The sequence below is a fragment of the Tupaia chinensis genome, unplaced genomic scaffold (genome assembly GCF_000334495.1).
Source record: "Tupaia chinensis unplaced genomic scaffold, TupChi_1.0 Scaffold146828_1, whole genome shotgun sequence".
Taxonomy (NCBI): Eukaryota; Metazoa; Chordata; class Mammalia; order Scandentia; family Tupaiidae; genus Tupaia; species Tupaia belangeri.
In genome coordinates this window covers 806,011-828,998 of record NW_006206682.1, presented here as the reverse complement: position 1 = coordinate 828,998, position 22,988 = coordinate 806,011, and the positions used below count along the sequence as shown (strand labels likewise).

General features: G+C 40.5%; 1 protein-coding gene across 5 annotated transcripts in view; it reads right to left on the bottom strand.

The window, feature by feature from the left end:
- The window catches only part of CFAP20DC (CFAP20 domain containing), a 276,467-nt gene that overhangs the window by 12,400 nt on the left and 241,079 nt on the right, over positions 1 to 22,988 (bottom strand). For 4 of the 5 annotated variants that reach the window (XM_006169139.3, XM_006169140.3, XM_027768542.1 and 1 more), the window contains 2 exons: positions 19,977 to 20,071; positions 7,421 to 7,970 (listed from right to left, as the gene is read on the bottom strand). In XM_006169139.3, coding sequence (XP_006169201.1) covers positions 7,858 to 7,970; positions 19,977 to 20,071 — 208 coding nt within the window. In that variant the 3' untranslated portion in view covers positions 7,421 to 7,857. Of the gene's footprint in view, positions 1 to 7,420; positions 7,971 to 19,976; positions 20,072 to 22,988 lie in introns of those variants that run through there. The other variant, XM_006169141.3, reaches the window with a different exon arrangement.

The following is a 22,988-nucleotide window of genomic DNA, read 5'->3' as shown; positions in this document are numbered from 1 at the left end:
TGAGGCTGTGTATAAAAAAAAGACCTTCCAAAGGTTTATAACTCTGAAGGGGGTGATTTCAACAAGGTTTTAAACTCCCAGTGCCTCTCCCATGGTCTCATATTTAGAGAATGTGATAGACACAGGGAAATTGAAAGCCATAGGTTATACTTTTGCTCAGATTGGAGTAAATAGAATTTTTATGTAGAAGAAAAATCTGAATCACCAAGAGCTGCTTTAAAGGCAAGGACTCCAAAATTCAGCACCAGTATTTAACTTAAGAATATTAAGTCATGAATGGTACTGTGAACTGATGGATCCCAGATATAAAATACATAGTCACACAAGGCACACAGATATTAATAGCTAAGATGGGGTTCCCATCGGTGCCACACAGTCACTCAACAAACTTTCTTCCCTGTGTTAATTGGAAGCTGAAACCCACACATGTTCCTTAATGTAGAATATAATCGGATATCCAGGAAGGAAAATTAATGGTGTAGCTTGAAACACATACAAAATGGAGTGAAGAAAGAAAACAAAACAAGTCTTATTTCCCAATCTATGGTCATCACCCACAAGGAGGTAAAACAAGTTGTCAGAAGGTGATGGGACAGCCTACAGATGAAATCCATCAAGTGATGGTTAGTTTGTTGACTCTGTCAAATGTCATCGACACCGTATGCCATTGGGAACTTCCAAACCGCTTGTTCTGGCACAACGGGAAGTAAAGAGGGGAGAGAAAGACAAGAAATGAGAACCGGCTAGGCCAGAGGGTTTCAGCTTTGGCTGTACATTAGGATCGCTTGGGGAGCTATTAAACATCATGATGCCAGGGTATGGCCCAGGCCAGAGGAGGTCGGAATCTCCAGGGGTAAGAGCCAGGCAGCAGCCATTTTCAGAGTCCCCAGATAATGCAGTAGCAGTCAAGGTTGAGAACCACTACATCACATTGAAAACAACTGGAAAAACATAGGAAGGGGTCTCACAGGTTTTAAGAGAAATGCAAATGGTGATGCCCCTTGTCAATTAAGGCTATAGACATTCCCAATGATAATGTTCTGGGTGAGAACAGATTTTAACAGGAATCTCCAGACTTTTTCTGTTTTGTCTGGGCTTTGGAGCATCCATAGAGTCTTACGCTTAGCTGAAAAATGGAGCCAATAGGCTGGCTCCATAGCTTAGTGGTTAAAGGAATGGGATTCCACAGGGCTGACTATGGTTCAAGTCCTTACTCTGGGGGATTGAAAAACATACCAGAGGCACGTGGGACATGTCCTAAATCCTGACAGGATGGAGAAAAGGAGAAGGAATTATGACATGACCATACCCCATAGGGGAGTGCTTTCTCCATCTCTCTTTGTCTTTCTATATCTCTCTGGCAAGTGCATGTGTTTACTGGCAATCAAAAAAGAAAAAAATGGAAGCCATCATTTTTCCCCCTTAAATAATTTTTTTTTTGATAAAGGCAGATGTTCTTGAGAAGTACCTAAGTAGATTAAAACCTTTTGAAATAAGTGAACTGAAAAGATAAGTACCCTGTCCAGACCTAGATATCTAGATGAATTTTAGAGCTAGAATAGACATGAAAAGTCAAGGAAAAGACAAGTATTGGAGGAGAAAAAAGATACCCTGCTTGCTAAAATAAACCCGTAATAGGATACTATCAATTTCTTTGACCGGCCAAAAGGTTTTAAAGGAGAAAGGAAACTCTCTCCAATGAGCTGGCTAAAAGGTGTGTAAATTTTCAGGGTTTGAAATGTCTGAATCACTTTTGCAAGTAGAACAAAAAAAAAAGGTATTTTTTAAATTGATTTTCCTTAATTAAACTAATCTTTAATTAAACTAAGAATCCATAAAACAAAACTGGGTATGAGTTAAATTCTACTTTGTGATTTATTTATAGATTATTGAAACTCCATCATTAATAGAAATCATATTTCAGAATGGTATATTATAAAGAATAAACAAAGAGTAATTTTCCCTCCTGGACTTTTTAAGCCAAATACTCTTGGCTGATGGTGCTTATCTCATTTGGGTACCAATGCCTAATGCCTTCGGAAGTACCTAGTACAGAATATTCGGGATAATTTCCCCTGATCTACAGGTTGAAATAGTGACAATACTTATTACTATTAGGAGCAAGTTTATATGCTTAAATCTTGCCAGGTTCAGCATAACGTTGACAATGATAAGTTGGGCTGATGAAAACCAATCAATACCATTTCCAGCACTTCACTTCTGTAATGCTTCATGGAATTACAGGTGATTAATTACACGAGAATATGTCAGCAGTAAAAATTAGTGTTATCTGTGGTCCATGTTTACTGGTCATTTAATTCTTATAAGTCAAATTATTTTGACTTAATGTGATTCTAAATTGCGTTAAAACCACACAAGCCAGAACCAAAATACTCATTAAGATGTAAAGTTCCAATATTCATGATGAATGGACCTTCACTTAGATTTATCCTTTGTTACAAGTTAGCTATATTACCTGTAATTGTAAGTTTGTATAATTTAAAGTAATAGAAAGAAAATTTCTTCATCTTAGGTGACCAAAACCTCAGACCTAGGAAATATTAAGGCTTCAGTGGAGCTTGTTTTGGATGAAAAGTGAGCCTGACGAATCATTTTATTTTTTTAGATTTTTGCCATAGGGCATGTGTGCTTTCTGGAGAGAGTCAGTGAGAGGGAAGGTGAGAAATCATCCCGCCAGGGGACATGGCCACACCACTGCAACCCCTTCTCCTCCATTCTCCTCCTGGGACTTTGGTCATACATGCACATGCGACCAGCACGATTTTCAAGCCACTGGGTCGCCAACCATGGTCAGCCACGTGGGAGTCCAGCACCATAACTATGACACCACCCACCTGCTAGCCCCTGAAGAATAATGTATCTTATTATAGTCTGGTCAGAGGTCTGTGAAATATCTGGGTAAAGCAAAAAGCTCCAAACCCCTTTCCTCCACAAAACAACATACAGGTGCACACACACACACACACACACACACAAAACCAAACTGGGGAGACATTTCTGGGAGTTCTGCTGGGAGTCAAGGCTTCCAGGTTCTGGAGAAGAGGTTCACAGCAGCATTTCTCAAAGCAGTTTCCATGGGTAGAGAAGACCCTTGAGATGCTCTAAAGCAAGAATTCTGTAGATAAATCAAAGTGAGAAGTTGAAGGGCACATATTCCTCCCCTCCCTGGAGATTCCCTGGGAGGGAATGTCAGTCTAGGAAAGCCACTGAGAACTTCCCCAGAAAAGGCAAATGAGCATTTTCTCTTCTCCAATACTTTCCAACTTTGTTGGACCATGGACCTCTTCCATTATTCGTAACATGTAACGGAAGTACTATTTCTTAGAGCAGACATGGCAAAATGCTGATCCTGAGATATAAAGGGTGACAACTGAAGGAAGAAAGAATCTGCCTGCACAGAGCAAGAGAAGGAAACACTGAGTGAGAACCACACTCATGTGCACACGCTCTCAGGATGCTTCTCAAGCCACCAGCTCTGGGACCTGCACGCAAGGTTGGTCATGTGGGATCCTACTGTCCTAACCACTAGGCCATGGAACCGCACCTGAATCCTTATCTTAAGTGAGGGATAATAGATTCCAAACTAAGTGGTTTTTGACAATGAACTCCTCGATCTAAATCTCACTTTTCTCAACTGTAAAACTAGAGTTTAAAGAAATGGCCATGATTGACCTTTCTAGGCCCAATTACATGATTCTATCTCAACTACTATAATGAGAGAAAAGGAGAAAATAGGATTTGCTTGACAAGAATTCTTTTTTGCTATGGGTGCATGTGCTCACTGGAGAGACAGAGACAGAAAGCAAAAAATCACTCCCTAGGGGCGATGGCCATGCCACAATCCCTTTTCCTCCACTCCCCTCTCCTTGGGCATGCACGCTCATAGGACTGGTCTGAGTTTTAAGCTGCTGTGGTTACCCATGTGGTAGTCCAGCAACGTAACGGTTATGCCATCTGCTGGTCCCGCTTGACAAGAATTCTCTTTATGTGGCCAGGCTGTGGTATGGTATTTAAGGTGGCTGGATCCCATAGGGTCAACTGCACAGTTCAAGTCCTGGACCTAGCAGCTTGAGATACACATGCCCCCAATTTGTGCATGCATGCCCCAAATCCTGAAATGAGGAAGAAATGGAAGAGGGAGGTTTGGGTGTGACCATGCCCCATGGGGGAGGAGTACTTTCTCACTTCCCCTTTCTCTCTAGCCTCCCCGCCCCCGCCCCCCATGAGCCCACTGGCAAAACTAAAAGGAAAAAAAAAAAACAAACCAATAATCTCTTTATGATCAAATTTTTTGGAATGCAAAATGAGGGCTGCATAAAATAAAAGCACTATAAAACCACACATAGTTAGGTGATTCTTAATTTGCACTATTCTTACAGTTTTGATTGAAGATGGGGGAGGGGGTCATAGGATACAACCTAGAGTAGTTCTTTTTTTTTAAAGTCCAGAAACTTCCAGCAGCTAGATATTCAGTTAAAGTCAAAGAGAAATTTAAAAATTATCCTTTTAATTAATTGTTCTCTGCTTGCACACTCTGTGACTACACTACTCTTGGTTATTAAACAGTTTGAACTTCAAAAATAAAAAGAAAAGTCAAGATGAAAAGTAGATGAAACAACTGATTTAAATATGGAAAAACAGGGCAAAGTATTTTGCACAAGTGTGTATGCATTTTGTTATGTCGGTATTTTCTTTATCTTAATTTGCTACAGGGTACAGGTGCTTGGTGGAGAGAGAGAGAATGTGAGAGAGAAAATGAGAAAGCACCCCCTCCCCCCCGGAGAATGGCCATGCTGCAATCATTTCTTCTCCATTCTCCTCTTGGGATTCTGGGCATGCATGCACATGTGCCCAGAGTGTTCTTTAAGTCACTGGGGCCAGAATTCAAACCAGGCAGTCAGGTATGTGTGATCTAGCTATCTTGACAACCATGCCACTGGCTGGCTCAGTATTTATTTTTAATAGGAAATAAAATAAAATAAATTGGAGAGAGAAAGGACTTATAATTGCCAGGGAAATGAAATCATTGATCTGGTACCAGTGTCACTGAGAGCTGTTTTTCCATAATTCCCATTAAGTGGGCTCAGAAATTAAAAATAATTTAGAGATTGATGACTTTAAGTCGCAACCCAATTCTATCAAACAAAAAACTGTTTGAATCAGTCCCCAGGCTGATATCAAATGATCTTAAGTTGTATTTTCATATTGAATCAATCCAAGTTTTAGTATCCATGTGCAATAGTCAGTTTCAGATATAAATGTCTGGTATAATTTGATTAGAATAGAAATTAAGGTCTTAAACATGGAAATGAATAATATAGACTCTTCCCCACAGGTACATATGCCCTCTAATTATGTCAGATCTAATCTACAGCATTCGTTTGAACCCTGACTGCCCATTAGAATCGCCAGAGGGGTTTTTAAAACTCCCAGTGCCCATGCTGCACCCGAGACCAATCAAATCAGATTCTAGGTGTGAAACCTAGGTGTTGATATGATTAGATTCTCCCTAGGAGATTCTAATATGTAGCAAAATTTGATAACCAGTGAACAAGTATGGCCCAGTCAAGGAATTCCCAAATAAACTGCCCACACCATTTTGGTTTAAAGTTGACAATGTGAAACACATCTATTTTGATTTTTCAGTTCTTTGTAGAACTCTCAAAAGATATGAAGCTATCCCTTTTAGAATGGCAAATAAAATGTAAAAAGTGGATATTAAGACCTTGTGTTAGACAGCTCTGGGGTGTCTGCTTGGCTTGTGAGGAGTAACCCCTTACTTGCCTTCCTTCCTTATCCATGAAAGAAGGTTCTGCTGGACACTGGACAAAACTAGACCACATAGAATCATGACTCTTGGATATCTGAATTGAAATTGAGAGTTCATTGTTTTTGTGGCATTGTGGAGTGGCTGAGTGTTTTAGCAGATGGACTGAGTAGTCGAGAAAGTTATGGACAAAACAAACAGAGGAATACCTGTAGACTCCTAGGACAGACATCTCTTGTTTTTGCCTGTCTGGAATTCCTCCCCATTTTGTGAAGGTTGCCTTCTTCTTCAGGGCCCATCTCACCACCATTCCACATGGTCCTGGGGATAAACAAGTCAGGCCAACATCTTCTTGCTCCTTTGGCAGAGACCCGAAGTAGAAAAAGGTGGCACTGTCATTTGGTGACTGTGGGTCATCAGGAGAAACTGTTAGCTGCTGCCACTCCTGTGCCTCTTGGAGCTTTGTTTTTCAGCAAGTCTTTGAATTCTGGGACCAAAGGTGATATATGGTTTCCATTTCATGAATTCCAACAGAGCTCTCTCTAGTCTTCTATGTCCCAGCTCCAATCTGGGAGCATTCTATTTTGGGGTTCATGGGTCACCCTGGTATTGCTAATATTTTTTTCCTCCATAATATAGCTCATGATCTTTTTTATAACTGTAACTACAAGTTTTAACAATATAAATTTTTAATCAACTCTACCTTCATGCAGTTGGTCCTGAGACTATATAAAGCAGGAATAAGGCCTTCAAAGCCCTTCCGTCCTCAAGGTCATAATCAAGATAACCCACCTCTCTTACAATTCTGCATGCTTGATGAAGCTTCAGTTATTCATTTTCATTTTGTAAGCATGAAGATCTTGGGGAGAAATTCCTAACAAAGGTATACTTTGTGAATAACAGGATCAAAAGCTTATCAAACGCAAACATGGTTCTAAATAATGCATGATCCTGTGAACAGGAGTCCAAAGCTACTCCTGGAAAAAAAAAAAAAGAGCTATTTCCTCTATGAAGCACTATTAAATGAAATTATAGTACTACCATTAAATCCAATTGTACACCAATAAATTTCCATTTCCAATAGTACACTTTATTGAAAATCTTTATTAAATAACAAAATATGCCAACTAACATAATAAGTACTTCCTCAAGCTCAATATTACTATACTTGGCACACAATTCAAGGCTATCTACCCAAATGCAGGAAGCACACGTTTTTTTCTTGTGAGGCAGCAAGCAGTTGCACTGACATGACGTTAAAGGCCAAAGCAAGCCGTCAAGTTTTCTCTGGGTCCAAGACGCAGCTGTGGTGAGGTCTGGGGGATGTTCGAATGGGTGACTTCTTGTTAAATCTGGATCCATGGAGCAGGCGTTCAGAGACAATGAGTATAAGGCTTTTTAGAAAAGCAAAGCCCAGAGCTAAGCAGCTTACGTGATGAACAACGTTGTGATCTTTGGCAAACTGAAAGAATTGTACTAAAATGGAGATAGTGGGGCCTGTGCCAGGGAACTGGGAGCCTAAAGGCTGACCTTAATGGACCCTCTTCTAGGGGTCTAAGACAAGGTAGCCATCACCTAGGAATATTCTAGCAAAGAAAGCAGGGTGAATAAAAAGAAGCTCTTTAAAAGGTATCCTTCTGACCATCACACTTTATTTTTTAATACAAATATATCATAAAATAAGTACCCAGACATCTTTTAAACAAGAATACATTTTCTGTATATCAAGCCATCATTTAAAGATTAACACTGCAAAAAAATTTGAATAAGTCTTAATTCGTTTATGTAAAATTATATGACATAAAATTAAATGGAGGGTGAGAACAAACAAATAAGAACCAATTCAAAGTCCTAAAGACTTGTCTCTCTATTAATTTCTATCACAGTTTCAAAATCACACACATCTACCGAAAGAATGTAGGAATTTTTAACGTTGGACATTATTTATAAGATGAATTCATTTCTTTCGGTTACTTTTAAGTCCATGGGCCTGCCCAACACACAGGGTGTGGAGCTTCCTTAACAGACTCTGAACTGCTATCCTGCTCCGACTGGGCTGGACTGAGGGATCATACCAACTCGTAGTATTTCCCAGTCTGCGGGTCAAAATAACAGTTCAGACATGGGTCATACAACAGAGTCAGCACTTCCTCGTCCTCTTCCACACTCAGGTCTTCTTCACCTGTGGGGGAGGGGGAACCACAGATAAGTTAGCTGCAGGTCTGGCCCGGAATTCCTAACTGCAACATAAGAAGGGCAACGAAGCAGGAAACACCATCTTTCCTGGGAGATTTTCTAAATGCAGGTATGAGGTTCAGGCTGGAGTGGAGGAAGAATGTGGAAGTGATGAGATGCCACACATACAGTATAAACAGAGAAGAAACACCAGTGATAGGGAGGACAGGGTGAAAAAACTGAATGTGGAGCGCTGGTATGGAGGGGAAAGAAGAAGGGAATGGACCAAAGGACTAACGAGCTGTATTCATCAGGATTAGGGAAACTAAGGCAGGATTCAAAACTTTATTATCATTGCTGTGAACTTCTTCAAGGCTAGAGCTGTACCAAATGAAAAACAGTGCAAATTCAATGATAAAACAGAGAATGCAATGATCATATATGCTAAGGAGGCTACCGAATAAGTATGAGTTAAAATAATGCCATTTAGAATTATAAGATACATTATGCAGAGAACACCTATAGAAAATACCATGTCAGGTGATACGTAGTTTTTTTTTTTTTTTTAAAGTTTATAGGTGATATGTATTTTTTTTTTTTTTTTTAAAGTTTACTAGGGTGTGTGTGCTCTCACGAGAAACAGAGAGAGAGAGAGAGAGAGAGAGAGAGAAAGGATAGCCTAGGTGGCATGGCCACGCTAAAAGCCCTTGTATATTCTCCTCTCAGGATTTTGGGCATGCACACATACATGCTCATGTTTTTTTTCTTTTAAAGAATTATTTTATTTAACTTTATTTATTCATTTAAATTTGACCAGAGAGGGACACAACGAGAGAGAGAGAGAAAGTGTCCAGGTCTGGGACTTGAACCCCAGTTGACCATATGGGAGTCCAGCACCCTTAACCACCACACCACCTGCTGTCCATGCCCATTGTGTTCATTGTGTTTTTCTAGCCACCAGGTCTAGAACTTGTACTGCACAGTCAGCCATGTGGGATATAGCACCTCAACCTCCATGCCACCTGCAGGCCCAACCTGTAGTTTTATTAATGGAGGAAGATCCATTAAATTTGCTGGGCATGATATGAATGTGGCTTGATGTTTTTTCTTGTGACAGCCATTTAGATGGCTTGGATGAAGACGACTCTCATTGCCTAAGTCATTATTGAGGTTTGACTGGCTTCCAATAAATGGCATAAAATGAAAAAAGAACAGTCTAATAAAGATGTTTTCTAAGCACCTTTTATGGGCTTAGAATGTATTAAGCACCTCGATACTTGCCTGTGAGTGCCTTCTGAGGACTCCTGGAAGCCTATGTAACAACAGTTTAGAGTTTGAGAGGTTAAGACTTCCTGGGGTTGGAGAGGATCACAGCAGACTTAAGAGGAATGGGGTCATAAGGCAACATTCCTCTCTCTTCATTAGCACAGGCTATTAAGGACCAAAGGAAACCTTGGTGAGCTTCAGAAAGGATTGGGTGGTGGGCATGGCACAGGACTCAGCACACGACAGAGGCTCAATAAAAATTACTCCTTGAAGGGGTGAATACAAGCTCATGATCTTAAGTGTCCCTGTCCAGGGGAAAGAGACGTAGTGGTGTACTCTGTTCTTTCCAACCCGAATCAGCCCAAGGTAGCACATGGACCCTGTCAGGACACTGACAGACTGGAGTTAAGTCCAAGGTGAGGCCCAGATGGTGAGGCAGGAGTTTAAAACTGTACCATAGTCCTTCCTCTGCCTATCCTTCTAGCCATTCAAAACACACTAACATCTTTCTCTGAGCCTAGCTCACTGAACTAGGTGTTGGGTATAGAATGATTCTAAGAAATAAGCCCTGTTCTCAAGGAGGGCGTGGTAAAGCAGTGAAACGTGCACTCAGCTGAGTCTGCTGCGGTGTGAGCAGTCCTTCTAACACGGAGTTTAAGAGGGGAAGGGCTTCGTCTGCCTTGCTTGCCAAGACCTTAACTGGTAGATCCCTCCCTTGACGGTTTAGAAAGCACCTTCCAAGCAGTGGCTTATTAGACCCTTATGTCCCTGTGAGGTAGACAGGAAGTAGAGTAAGCTTTTGAAAGATGAGGAAGCCAGGGTCAGCAAAGTTATATAGGTCATCTGAGGCTTCTTGGTGAGTTAGAGAACCGGGGAAAACTTGGGTTTCCAGGTTCTTTCAACCACACTGTTTTTTTTTTTTTTTTAATTAAAAAATTTTTTTAAAAATCAATTGTCTGAGGGCCCCAACGCCCTGGACTCCTACATAAGCAAACAGAATCCCAACTCAATGTACACAATGAAATAAAACTTAAGCTTAACCAACCAGAAACTGCCAAACTAACCTCTAACTAGGACTTTCTCTTTAACCAAATATATTTTTTATCTTGCTTCTATGAACACCTTATAAAAGCTTCTCGCTTCCTCTTTCAGTTGAAAACCCATTGGCACCAGACCTCTTGCCGTCTAGTGCCAATGGATTCATGGATTGTCTGCTCAAATAAACTCTTTAAAATTTTAATGTGCCTAAGTTTATCTTTTAACACCATGCGTGATGTTTCTGTTAAGAGTGCTGTAACACGTTTAATTGGGAGCTAGTACATTAAAGAAATTTAAACATGGAAAAGAGGAAGAAAATTTAAAGGTGTTCTACATTTTAAAAACAAATCAGGTTTGGAAATAAAAGAAATTTGATTTCTTGTTTTTCAAAAACAATTGGTAAACATGAGAGAGTCCATGAGGGAGGGTAGAGGCAAAGAGCTCCAGAAGCCCAAAAGAACTGGGCTTACCGTCAGAAAAGAGAAAGCTTAAAGGAGGTGATAGCAGCCCTTCTGACTTCAAGAATGTGAAGGGGACAAATGAGTGAGAAGTTAAGAAAATTCTGTGGGGTTCTGGGAGGAAACAATAGGGGTTAATGGGTGGAAGTCACAGGAAACCATATTTTGTTTCAGAATAAGCAAGAATTTTCTAAGCATGAGCACTGACCAGAGACTGAACAGGTATTCTAGGCAGGGTGAAGTGGCCATGAGCACCCATCTGGGCAGGATTTTGTGGGTACACACAGCACAGGACTGGGGACCAGATCCAACAATCTCTCCAATGCCTTTGATCAGCTTTTGACTCATGGCTATGGTAGGTTATATCTTTGAAGAGTGACAGGATGCTGCTGATGACATATTAGATTGACAGTGGGAGCTGACCTGAGCACCCAGCAGAACTGCTAATTAAGAACAGGAAATCAGAGAAGGAAGGCTGCCTTTCCTTTAGTTTTTTTGTTGCCTTAAGCTTAGTCCTCAGGCCTCACCTCCATCCTCCTTCCTCTAGGTAGGCGTGGCTGAGAATGTTCTTCACTGGTCATTGCATGTGGAAGATGATCCCCTCAGGTCACTTTTGCACCTCAAGTGCACAAAAGGAGGGTGTGCCTTACTTTTAGGCGTTTAGTCCCCTTAATATTTGGACTACTTCAGAGAACTGAACAAACTCAGTTTATCAATAAGTACTGTGTGCCTGCTATGTCACTGAGCAGGGCACAGCCTGGTTGTGGATAGGACACATGCATAAGACATAAAAGCAGCTACTAAAATTAATGAGGAGTTAAACTGGGAGGTGTTCCTGCAGAGTGGCTAAGAGTGCTCATAGGCTCTGAAAGCTCACCTGGGGATGAATGGCTGCTTTTATGCTACTGTCCGAATGACCGACCTGAGGAGCAGGCCACTCCACCTCACTGGATCTTCTTGGTTTCCTTGCTCATGAAATGGGAATAACAATGCCATTTCACAGGACCAGCAGATGGCGTAATGGTTATGTCACTGGACTCTTATATAGTCAACTGTGGTTTGAGTCCTGGACCCCGTGGCTTAAAACTCATGCTGGGCACATGTGGATGCACGCTCAAAATCTCAAGAGGAGAATGGAGGAGAAGAGACTGTGGCACAGCCATACCCCCTAGGGTGTGATTTCTCATTTTCTATCTGTCTTTTTGGTGAGTGCATGCACCGTATAGCAAGACTCTCTCTAAAAATAAGTGGATTTGAATGAAACAGAAAGCTTTCAACTTATTTTATATAGGACATAATGATGAATTCCTCTTTAAATAAATAGGATTCTTATATAAAAAATTATGGATGATTCAAAAAAATAAGATTAATTTTTCCAGCAGGTACAATGGTAAAATCACGTATCACCAAGATACGTGATTAAGAGTCAAATGGTCTCAAGGATCTGCCATTTGATTTCTTATCTTTATTCCATCAACTCATTGAAGGGTCCTCTGACTTCTGGCATCTAAGAGTTATAGGCTATATCACTGTTTAGTGCATTCTGTGCCTGTATTTTGCAAAAAGATGAGTTTTAAGCTGGTCTTATAAAATTAGAAAACTCAATACGTTTTATAACCAGGCAGAAATCTTTCAAGATGAAAATAACTATTGTAATGGGCCATCATCTTTATCACTCAACTGCAAAGGGATCGAGGTGGATCCAATTCATTAGTAGAGGTTTTGCTACATTATGCACACAAACTAGAGCAATAACTGCTATATAAATGCATTTGTTCCAATACGTATTGCTATAGAACTGGAATCTCATGCATTATAACCATGGGGACTTAGATAGGTTTCATGTTTTGTTTTTAGTACCAAAGCTTTAAGTGGATGAATTTTAAAACTAGCCAAATGACATTTATACAAAAATTGGGTGAGATTATGTATAATTTTACATTGAAATAGTGCTTTAAACTTACATAAAAGGTTTCGTTTTCATTGTAACTTAATTTTCAAAGCCTCCAACTTACATCATTTTGCCATTGTAATCCCTACGTAATGAAATTATAATATCATTAAGCAATTACCACTATGATGTCAAGCACTGGGAAATGTTTTGAAAGGTAATTATCGTGCATTGGTATGGGGTAATTTTCAATTATATTCTTGGATAGTGCAGAGTTTGTTTTTCCTCAAAATGCTAAATTGCTCTATTTAAAGACTGGCTACAGAAACTCTAAAAGGATAAATTAACAAATAAAACCATTTTCTGCTACCAGACTAAAAGCATCTGGACAGGGGTCCAAATTACATTTTTACTCTTCTGCACATAATAAAGCCATTTCTAGTGAAATAAAATTACCTTTCAGAAAATAATCTATTTATAAACTTTCGGCCTCATCCACTTTGAAATTGGTTCATAGCAATAACAAGAAAAACCAACGGAGCCAGACCAAACACAGCAATATTGGCTGCCCTCCCCTGGGTTAGAGCAGCATGCGTAAATAACCCCCCAGTTCACCTCTTGAAAGTCAATTAATATAAATGTTTAATTATCTGTATTTAATGCATTTTAACCATAGATAATAGAAAACCTATATGCACGATCTAAGTCTTCGAGCTTGAAAATAAATGATGTGGCACCAGTTTATCAGATTTAAAATCTCTGAATCAAGACACTGTACTCAATTTTCGATTTTCTGACGCTCCCATCTAGAATTTTTTCAGAAAGTTAATGCATTTTCTCTCCTATAGATCTTGAGAACTGATTGACTGTATTTTTATGTGCATACTAATACACTATTGTTTAAACAACTCAACAGCAAGGGATCATCATTTGGAACAGTCAGCCTTAGGATCAATAATGATGACATTTTAGATAAGATTCTGCTGAGTACTGGGTGCTTGGAAACTCTTCTACCAACACATCTTGTACTAGGGCAAAATTAACTCACTAAAATCTGAAAAAGTCCATCGTAAAGTGCTGAATTTTAGTCCTCAGTAAACATGTGTCCCCGAATGGGAGCAAGATAAATGACCCACAATGGAATAACAATGATGAAGAACTGAGATGGATCAATTAGAAATTACTGTGATTTCATTCTTCCTAAATAGCTTTTCTACTTATAAATATGCAATGATTAAAATGTGTACTTGTAAATTTGTAGCTTACAACTCTACACGTGAAGGAGGGTCTCTAGACAAGTTTTTGAGCTCTGAAGCCCATACAGTCTTAAGATCCTGATTTCAGGCTAACTGCATTTGAGGGATAGGTGGGTAGGGATGCTTCTCAAATAGAGAAGATAGCCTCAGACACCAGCAAAGTGCTTACTTCTCTACTGGAGAGTTCATTTCTAGCACCCCTGAAAAGAAAGCATCTCTTTACACAAGTGAGAATGCGCCTTTTCCCTGTTTCTAATCAATTTCCTACAGAGAACACATTCCCTGGACTGCAGTAGCTGTATAACGGAAAATCTCTCCCTACTCCAAGGTTAAAAAAAGAACAAAAAGCAACTACTTGCCTCACAGGGGAAGGCACAAGAGTTCTACATTCAAGAATGCTATGAATATGGGCCAGCTAATGGCATGGTGGTTAGGAGTCCCTGAATCTGGTGGCTTTAAAAACATACTAGGCACATGTGCATGCAAGTCTAAAAGCCAGACAGGAGGAAGGAGAAGGGGGTGCGACTATCCCCCATCAATGAGGGTGTTTCCTCACTATTTCTCTCTGGTGAGTATATGTGCCCTATAGCAAATTAAGGGGGAAAAAAAAGAGACCATTATGAATTATTTTATGCATAAGGTAGGAGTTGAAGTGGGATACCATGAGCCTATGGAAGGTATTAATTTATCCAAGAAGCTTCATCCTTAATTTAAAAAGCAGCAGTGGACAATTCAGTGGTGCAGTTCCTCCTGACCTAACGGTAATTCTGCGGTTATATGGCAGGGTGGGTGTTAAGGGTATGAGCTCCGGTCAGATAGGCCTAGGACTCCATCCTGCTTTACACCCATGAGTCTGTGAGTCCTGTTAGTTCCTTCACTTCGTTTGTAAAGTACAGATGCAGCAGACCCCATGCCAGGCTGTGCTGGGAGGGGCTGCTGTGAGGTCGTGCATGGAAAACCTCCACGCGGTGCCAGACACACGGCAGTGCTTTACTAGTGCTAGCGTCTACTAGATTTTTATAGCGTCCATGTTGCTCTTCTGTGGGAACTTCCCTGTCATCTTAAGTAAACCTTCAAGGTACAAAAAGGATCCAAAGTGTAGATCAAGTCATCCTGCTTCCACGGGCAGATGTTTCACTCACTCATCCAAACACATATGGAGTACTTACGAGGCACTGGGCGCTCCGCTAAGCACCGGGGGCACCTCGGCTACTCAGCGAGGCATGACTTTGAGACTCAGATCTTCATGGAAACGTCAAATAATTACGCGGCAGTAAACAGGAGACCCATGACAGATACTCTACTCTGTTGGAGTAGAGCATTAGCCAGATACCTCTCTCTTAGGTTAGCTGTGAGAAGCCACAAGACTTCTGTAAATTCTTTACTTTGGATATTACAGTTTAAAAGCATGCCTCTGCTGCTTGTTTCTCTCTCATGGGAGATTAATCAATGTTCATAAAGAAATATCCAATGCGACTTTGCCTTAAAAAAGATACAACAATGTTTCTGTGAGACCGACAACTCAAAAACCCGTCTGAATTTCTTTCTTACTCAAAATCTAAGTAAACGGCAAGAGATGTCTACAGACAGAAGAGAGAGGGCATTATTATTCCATTTTGGATCTGGTAAGCATGAATAATTTAAGGGTCACATCAGTAAAGGAACAAATGTCAAAAACAAATTGACAACCATTCTTCGAGCTAAGTATGACTCATTTTCAAGAGGTCAGTTTGCTAGTTTCCCTGAGTAACTTCTGAATTCTTAACTTCCCATGGGCTCCTAGGAAAACACATTTTTAGTGAATGTTAGAGTACTTGTACCCAAGGTCATTGATATTCAGCAAGTATATTATTTGGCCCAGAGGAACCGTGAAGAGTCGAGTTTTGCCAACCAGTCGGAGGGCAGGATGGGCGGAAGACAATGTGCCTGTGGCTGGTCGCCTCTGCCGGGAACCAGGCTGTGCGCCTGGAGGTGGCACCTACACACAGAGACATTCCGGCTGAGTAGGAACTGTGGCTGTGACACAAACTCCTACTGAACAAAGCAGGGACAGGAACCGTTGGCTCAAGCATTTACTTCTGTGTAACTTGGGGCAGGTTTTCTAGAACGATGTACTGGCCAGGTTATCTTTCCTTGTTAAAATGCAGTTAGCCCTCCACTGGCACAAATGCATCTTGGCCTCCCCAACTCTGAGGGGGGCACGGTGGTTCAGCACAACGCTTTGCTGCTCTAAGCCCAGAGTGCCCTGGGGGAGATGGGAATAATGACAGGACCCACACCTCAGTACTGTGAAAATTAAAGGGCACATCTAGACTGGAACACAGGAAGATGAAATAAGTTGTTGTTGTTATTATTATTATTATTATTATTGTTGGAGAGGTTTTTGCTATAGGGCACATGTGCTCACCAGAAAGACAGAGAGAGACAGAGACAGAAAGCGAGAAATCACTCCCTAGGGGGATGGCCACACCACAATCCCTTCTCCTCCATTCTCCTCTTGGGATCTTGAGCACGCACACACATGTGCCCAACGTGAGTTTAAGCCACTGGGTCCGGGACTTGAACCGTGGTGGATTACGTGGGAGTCCAGTGACATAGCCATTACGCCAACTGCTGGTCCCTGTTATTATTATTTTTATCCTAGAAATATAAAGATGGGAGCCCCTCCTTTTCCTGTGAACAAGTCCTCACCAACCACGTTCATATCCCGTAAAATGGTTCTGTAGAAAGGGCCCTGACATGGTAGAAGCCTGCTTCCTAAATCTAGTTCTGTCTCTGACTGGCATTTGACCTTGGGCCAGTCATTTACCTCCGTAGGTAAACTGAGGGGGTTGGATCACACTAGTGTTTTTAATTCATTCAGCAATCCCAGGGCAGGATTTAGAGACCCCGATGCCTCCTTTGCCAGAACAGTTCTACTACTATGTCTTTTATAATTTGGGAATCCATATGAGATTTTGTTTGAAAAGAAAGTTTTCACTACTTATAAATGAAGCTTAAGAGCTACTGCATAAGTGATTTATAACTTTTTTTTTCTTTAGGCTTTTGCCATAGGGCGCATATGTTTGCTGGAGAGAGACAGAGATAGAAAGAGGGAAACTGAGACACTACTTCCTGTGACCATGCCCAATCCTTTCTCCTCTTGGGATTTTCAGCATGCATGCACATGAGCCCAGTGTGATTTTCAAGCTGCCAAGTTCAGGGCTCAAACTGTGGTTGGCTATGTGGGGGTCCAGTGGCTTAATCTCTATGCCACCTGCTGGCCTAGTCTATAATTTTTTAATTGGTAAAATGTTTCAATTTAAGTTCAATACTCTTATGGATGAATTTTAGAAATATACCAAAAAATTGAAATTGAGGGGAAACATAACAGTCAGATTTCTATGAATACTTATCCCAAGGTTGTTGTAAGAAATAACCAGTTGATGGGGCCAGCAGCTGGCATGGTGGTGAAGAGCACTAGATTCCCACATGGCCAACCGTGGTTCAAGTCCTCGACCTGGCAGCTTGCTTTCTCACTTTCCCTCTCTCTCTTTCTCTGTCTGTCTCTCTCTGGCCAAATTAAAAAAAAATAACAAATGGAATTAAATATTTTTTTTTTAAAGAAATAACCAGGTGAAGAACACGTCCAACCTTCCTCCCCTCTGTTTCTCTCTTCTTGTCTTCCTTCTAATGAGAACTTAGAGAATAGAATACATGGCAAGAACTGCACAGGGCACCCGGGATCTGGGCGTGAGCACACTGACAAAATCTCTGCTCCTAACAACTCACAGGCTGGCTACTTGGTAACAAAGATGACAAGCAAGTAAACAGATAAGACTTAAGAGCCACGACAAGGTGGTGAGGACAATGTTAGATAGTAAGGTAAGAGAACAGAGTGGAATTCTGCCCTCCTTCTCCTCCTCCATTTCTCCTTCCTTTTAAGATTTTGGGAGTGCACACACACATGCCCGGTGTATTTCTCAAGCCAGCAGATCAGGGACTCGAATCGTGCAAATCAGCCATGTGGGATCCAGCTACCTTAACCACCATGCCACCAGTTGGCCTGAAAAGTAATTTTCTAATTCCTGGTTTTATGTATTATTTTTTTGAGTAGATAATCTATTTTACCTGGTTCAAAACCCAAGAAACAGAAACATATAGTGGTTATGTGCTGGGGCCAGGCTGCAGGTGAAAACACCATCTTGATACGTCAGTAAGCATCAACGGTTCTCTGCTGTTAAAACTATGCTCCATTAAGATGGAAATTTTGGGAACCAGCAGTTAGCGTAATGGCTATGTCGGTGGACTCCCACGTAGTCGACCGCGGTTCACGTCCTGGACCCGGTGGCTTAAAACACGCCGGGCGTGTGTGCGTGCGTGCCCAAGATCCCGAGAGGAGAATGGAGAAGTGATTGCGGCATGACCATCCCCCCTGGGGGGTGATTTCTCACTTTCTGTCTCTCTGTCTGTGTCTGTCTGGCGAGCGCACGCGCCCTATAGTGAAAAACCTCTCAAAAAAAAAAAAAAAGATGGAAATTTTAACCAAGTAGGAAACACTAGTTTCAATGGTACTAATTAGTTACAAACTATATAAGCATATGGGTAAGAGGGCAGCTAATAAAAATCTAAGGTGATAGGCAGAAAGGGCACCTGACCTGGTTAACACTGGCTAGCACATTTCCACGATCTTCTGAATTTAATTTGCTAATTTGCCCTCGATGCAAGTTCTGTTTACCTTCAGCGTAATTGAGTTTCTGCTGTCAGAACTGGGCTTTGCAATGGTGACTTTAAGACATCCTTACAGCCACTTATCACTAATAATATATCTTGGGTGCCTTTGCTCAAGGACCATGATGTTGGTTCCTGTGGCTTATTTAGGACACTTAACATATTATTTGTTCCCTCACAGCAAGGTCTCCTCTTGACAGCCAAGATTCTATTTTTCTGTCATAAGTAATTATAAATGTACACCTCTAAAAAGATTCCCAATTTGAGGGGCATAATCTATTTCAGACAGTAAATCACACAGACATCTCTATCCCTCGGGCGGCCAAAAGGTACAACTCAGATGTATGAGCTCTCAGTCTGAATTCTCCATACCTGAAGAAAAATGGGATGCTCCACTTTTTCCCTGGGGCAGTTGTAAGAAAAAACCACACACACACACACACACACACACACACACACACACACCCCGCTGGCACTTCTGTTGAAGAAACTTATACTGGTTTTACCCGCCCCCACCACCTGCCCCAAGCTTCAGATATAGTTTTTATCTTCAAAATTCAATCTAGAAAATCCTCTCAGAGTCTCACCCTGACTGAGGTTATCTGTCACTCCAATTAGGCACTTCAAGTTACCCTCTGCCCCACCCCTGCCATCTTTGTTTTCACCAGAGATTCTTTTAAGTTCTCCCTCCATATATTCCAGACAGTCAAGTTCCCCACCCACAACCAGAACCAATGGTTTATCTTCAGGGTTCATACCCACAAAGGGAACCCAGATTCCTGCTTCCTTTTGACATTTACATTACTAATACCCGCTGCAGCTACCTGATAGCCTTTGCTTTAAATAAAAGGCCTTATTTCTGCCTTAATGAAACATCTCAGAGATGTTGGAGTACCGGGTCTGCTTTATACCAATGCCAACAGCAGTATTCGGTAGGCACTATTCTCAGTGCTTCAGGTATAGTGCCTCACTGAATCTCCACAAGGAGATTGTGGATGGGCACTATCCACTCCCCAGATGGGCATTCTCTAGTGTCAGTGTTCTACAGACGTGGGAACCAAAATTCCTAAGAGTCACACAGTGGGAACTGGTACATCTAACTGGAATTTAGATGAAGGTCAATTTGACACCGAAGCCATGCTCCTATGATTTAAACTATACCTTGTCTTGGCATTAACCTTCAGAAGATAAAGGACACTTTCTCTCTTATATTCTTTTTAGTTGTCAAGGACTCATCACCCTAAAAAATGAGGCATAGATGACCTCATTTTGGGTATGTGAGCCTAAACAATCAGCATTTATTGAAAATAGTGGCATTTCAAAGTGACTGATTTTATCTATTTACAGTAAATTAGTTTTTATTTTTCTATGCATTGCATTTTTCATATTCCCACCTTGAGCGCTCAAACTCCCAGAGGAATCCAGATGCTGCTCAGCTGGCTGTCGACTTGGAGGAACAATTGGTGGGCTCAGCACACTTAACCAGTCCCTACAAAGAAAAGAGAGTGAGTGAACATTTCTGAAATTCCACAGATACATCTTTTATTTTCTGGGGTTCTAATCCACTGGGGTTTCCACAAAGAAACATTGCTCTTCCTTCACATTTTAGAAAGACAAGATGCTCAGTTATTGATAGTCAGTTCTGTAATATTACTCAACTAGCCAGTTGTTTGAGAAACACTTCAATGAAATGATGACTCTTCCTTTCAAAAAATTATTTCGGTAACTTAGAAGAAATGTGCCAGAGATATGATCTTGGGTAAGAAGGCCTGACAAAGACATGTCATGGATGACAACATTCCATATGGTGACTCAAAACAGAAGTTAGATTTGGAGCTGTTAGGAACCACTCCAAGGTGGGAGCCAGGAGGCATTAACTTGGGGCAGTGAAAGGCAAGAGAGAGGAGAGTAAGGGCGGTAGGCTCTTGAGGGACTCATTACTGCAGTTCTCCCATTATAAATGGAGGCAAAACCATTCCAGAAAGCACCTCCTACATTCCTCATCTTCTGCCTCACTCTTCCAACCTCATTCCCCAATTTCCTTCCTTTCCTTCTTCATCTACTCTTTTCTAGTCCCCTGCTCCCTGTAGTAGATAGCTAAGGTGGTATCATTCAAGTCAGAAACATCCAGGAGGAATGAGTCCCTGTGCATTCTGCTTTAAGCCCTTCTCATCCCTCAACTTACTACTGTGCTTCTTTGGTGGAAGGGAGTAGGTAAGAGAACTTAAAGGATTTTTCCAAAATTAATTCCATTTCTTGCATTGTTATTAGCACCCTTCTCAACAAGAGCATGTCTCAGTGATGAAACAATTTCTTTCTGAATTTCTGTATTTCCTATTGTCTTTTATCTACAATGGAGACAGTTCCAACCAACAGCTAAGAGCTGGCTCTCCAGGCCAACCCTACCTCTATGTTTCCTAAACTAAAAAGTTAACCAGGTCACTTAACATTGCTAAGCCTCATCTATAAAAAGAGACAATAATAGTATTCCACAATTTAGTTGTAAGGATTAAAGGGGGAAATGGATGAGAAACATTTTGCATGGATCTGGGTACAGAGTTGGCACTCAATACATTTTAATTATGATCACCATCATCCGAATTATCAGTGAAGATCCTCATGAGACCTTACCTACAATGATAAACCAACACAAGACTTTCGATTTTGTTGAAATTAAACCAGTAAAAGGTAGAAGAATGATTACCAGTCTATACAGTAGAGGCTTTCTTTGCAAGCCATTCACTCTTCCAGTATAAACGGTATCTAAATCAGAGCCAGCAGATGGCATGGAGATTGGGGTACTGAACTCCCACAAATCCAACTGTGGTTCGAGTTCCACACCTGGGGGCTTGCTTTCTCACTTTCCCTCTCTGTCTATCCATGTCTTTCTGGTCAAAGTAAAGTAAATAAATAAGTAAAATAAAATAATGATTTTTTTTTTAAAAAAGTTTCTAAATATAAAAATTACTCAATTCCTATTTGTAATATTTTAAAATACTTTCAGTCACTGTTCACCATAGCTATCACTAGATTATGGTTGGTGAAATAAGTGAGGTAAGCATGCCATGTGATTGAATTTCATAACAACACATTAAATACATCGGAAAGGATCTATCACAGACTTCCATGCTAATGGGGCACTTTTTAATAAGCTCCTTTTGAAAGTCCATTTAATTGTAGCACACCAAAAAATTTCTACATTATAGAAAATTACAAGGTCACCTACAAATTACCAGTCCAATGACCTTATTACTCTCTAAAATTGATGGAGAACGGGAATGAACAGGAGAAAATAATGTTATCATATGCTGACCAGCTACAAATTAGAAATGCAGATGGGTGTTGTGTGAATGTTATGAAAAAGAATTCATTCACTTTTTTAGGCCAATGATTGATGAATGTTACTTTTTCCTTAGCAGTAACTGTTGGAAGTATGAGACTTTTTCTTTTGTGGTTTAAAAATTAATAATCTCGGGACCAGCGGTTAGTGTAAAAATTAATAATCTCAAACTTCCAGAAAACTTGCAAGAAAAGTACAAAGAACTCTTGTATATCCTTCAACTACAATCTCTAATTTTAACATTATTTTGTCATATTTACTTATTATCTGCCTATTTATCAACAGAGATTAAAAAAAATTGGAATTAAAATATGAGTTTATTTTGGTGCAAAAAAACCTAAATATATGCTTTTTTATAATATAGAATGTATATATACACACACACACACACACACACACACACTTATGTACATACCATGGACTTCCCAGAAGGTTTTCTCTGTCTTTTTTTCCCCCCATACAGGGTGTGAACTCTCTGGAGGGGTGGGGGGGAGTGAAAAACCACTTCTGGGGGGATGGCCATGCTACAGTGGCTATAGGCCACATTGTAGTGGGATTCCTTGAATAAAAGGGAAATGCATACTTGGTTTTGTTAGATATTGACAAATTCACTCCACAAGGAGTGTACCCGTCTGCATTCTTATCAGCACTGTATGAGGGCTGGTTCCCCTAGAGCAATGTCATGAGAATATGTTGTCAGGTTTTGAAGTGATTCCCAACTTGAGACTTGAGAACTCGTATGTTAAAGTAGTTTTGATTTGCATTTGTTATTTTAAGTGGAACTGACTGCATTTTCATATGTTTAAGGCTATTTATGTAATATATGTGTGTACATACAATATATGCACATACATATGGCATGTATGCATGTGTTTGTTCATATTTTTTGCCCCTTCTTCTATAGTTTTTTTTTTTTTTCCCACTCTCATCCATCTTTTTCCTTTTCTTCTCATTGCACATGTTTTTTTGGCCATGCAAGAGTTTATTTTTATATTGCAATCAAATGTAGCAATAATTTCTTTTTTCTGTCTTTGTATTTTCAGTTGTAGTTAGGAAGCTTTTCCCT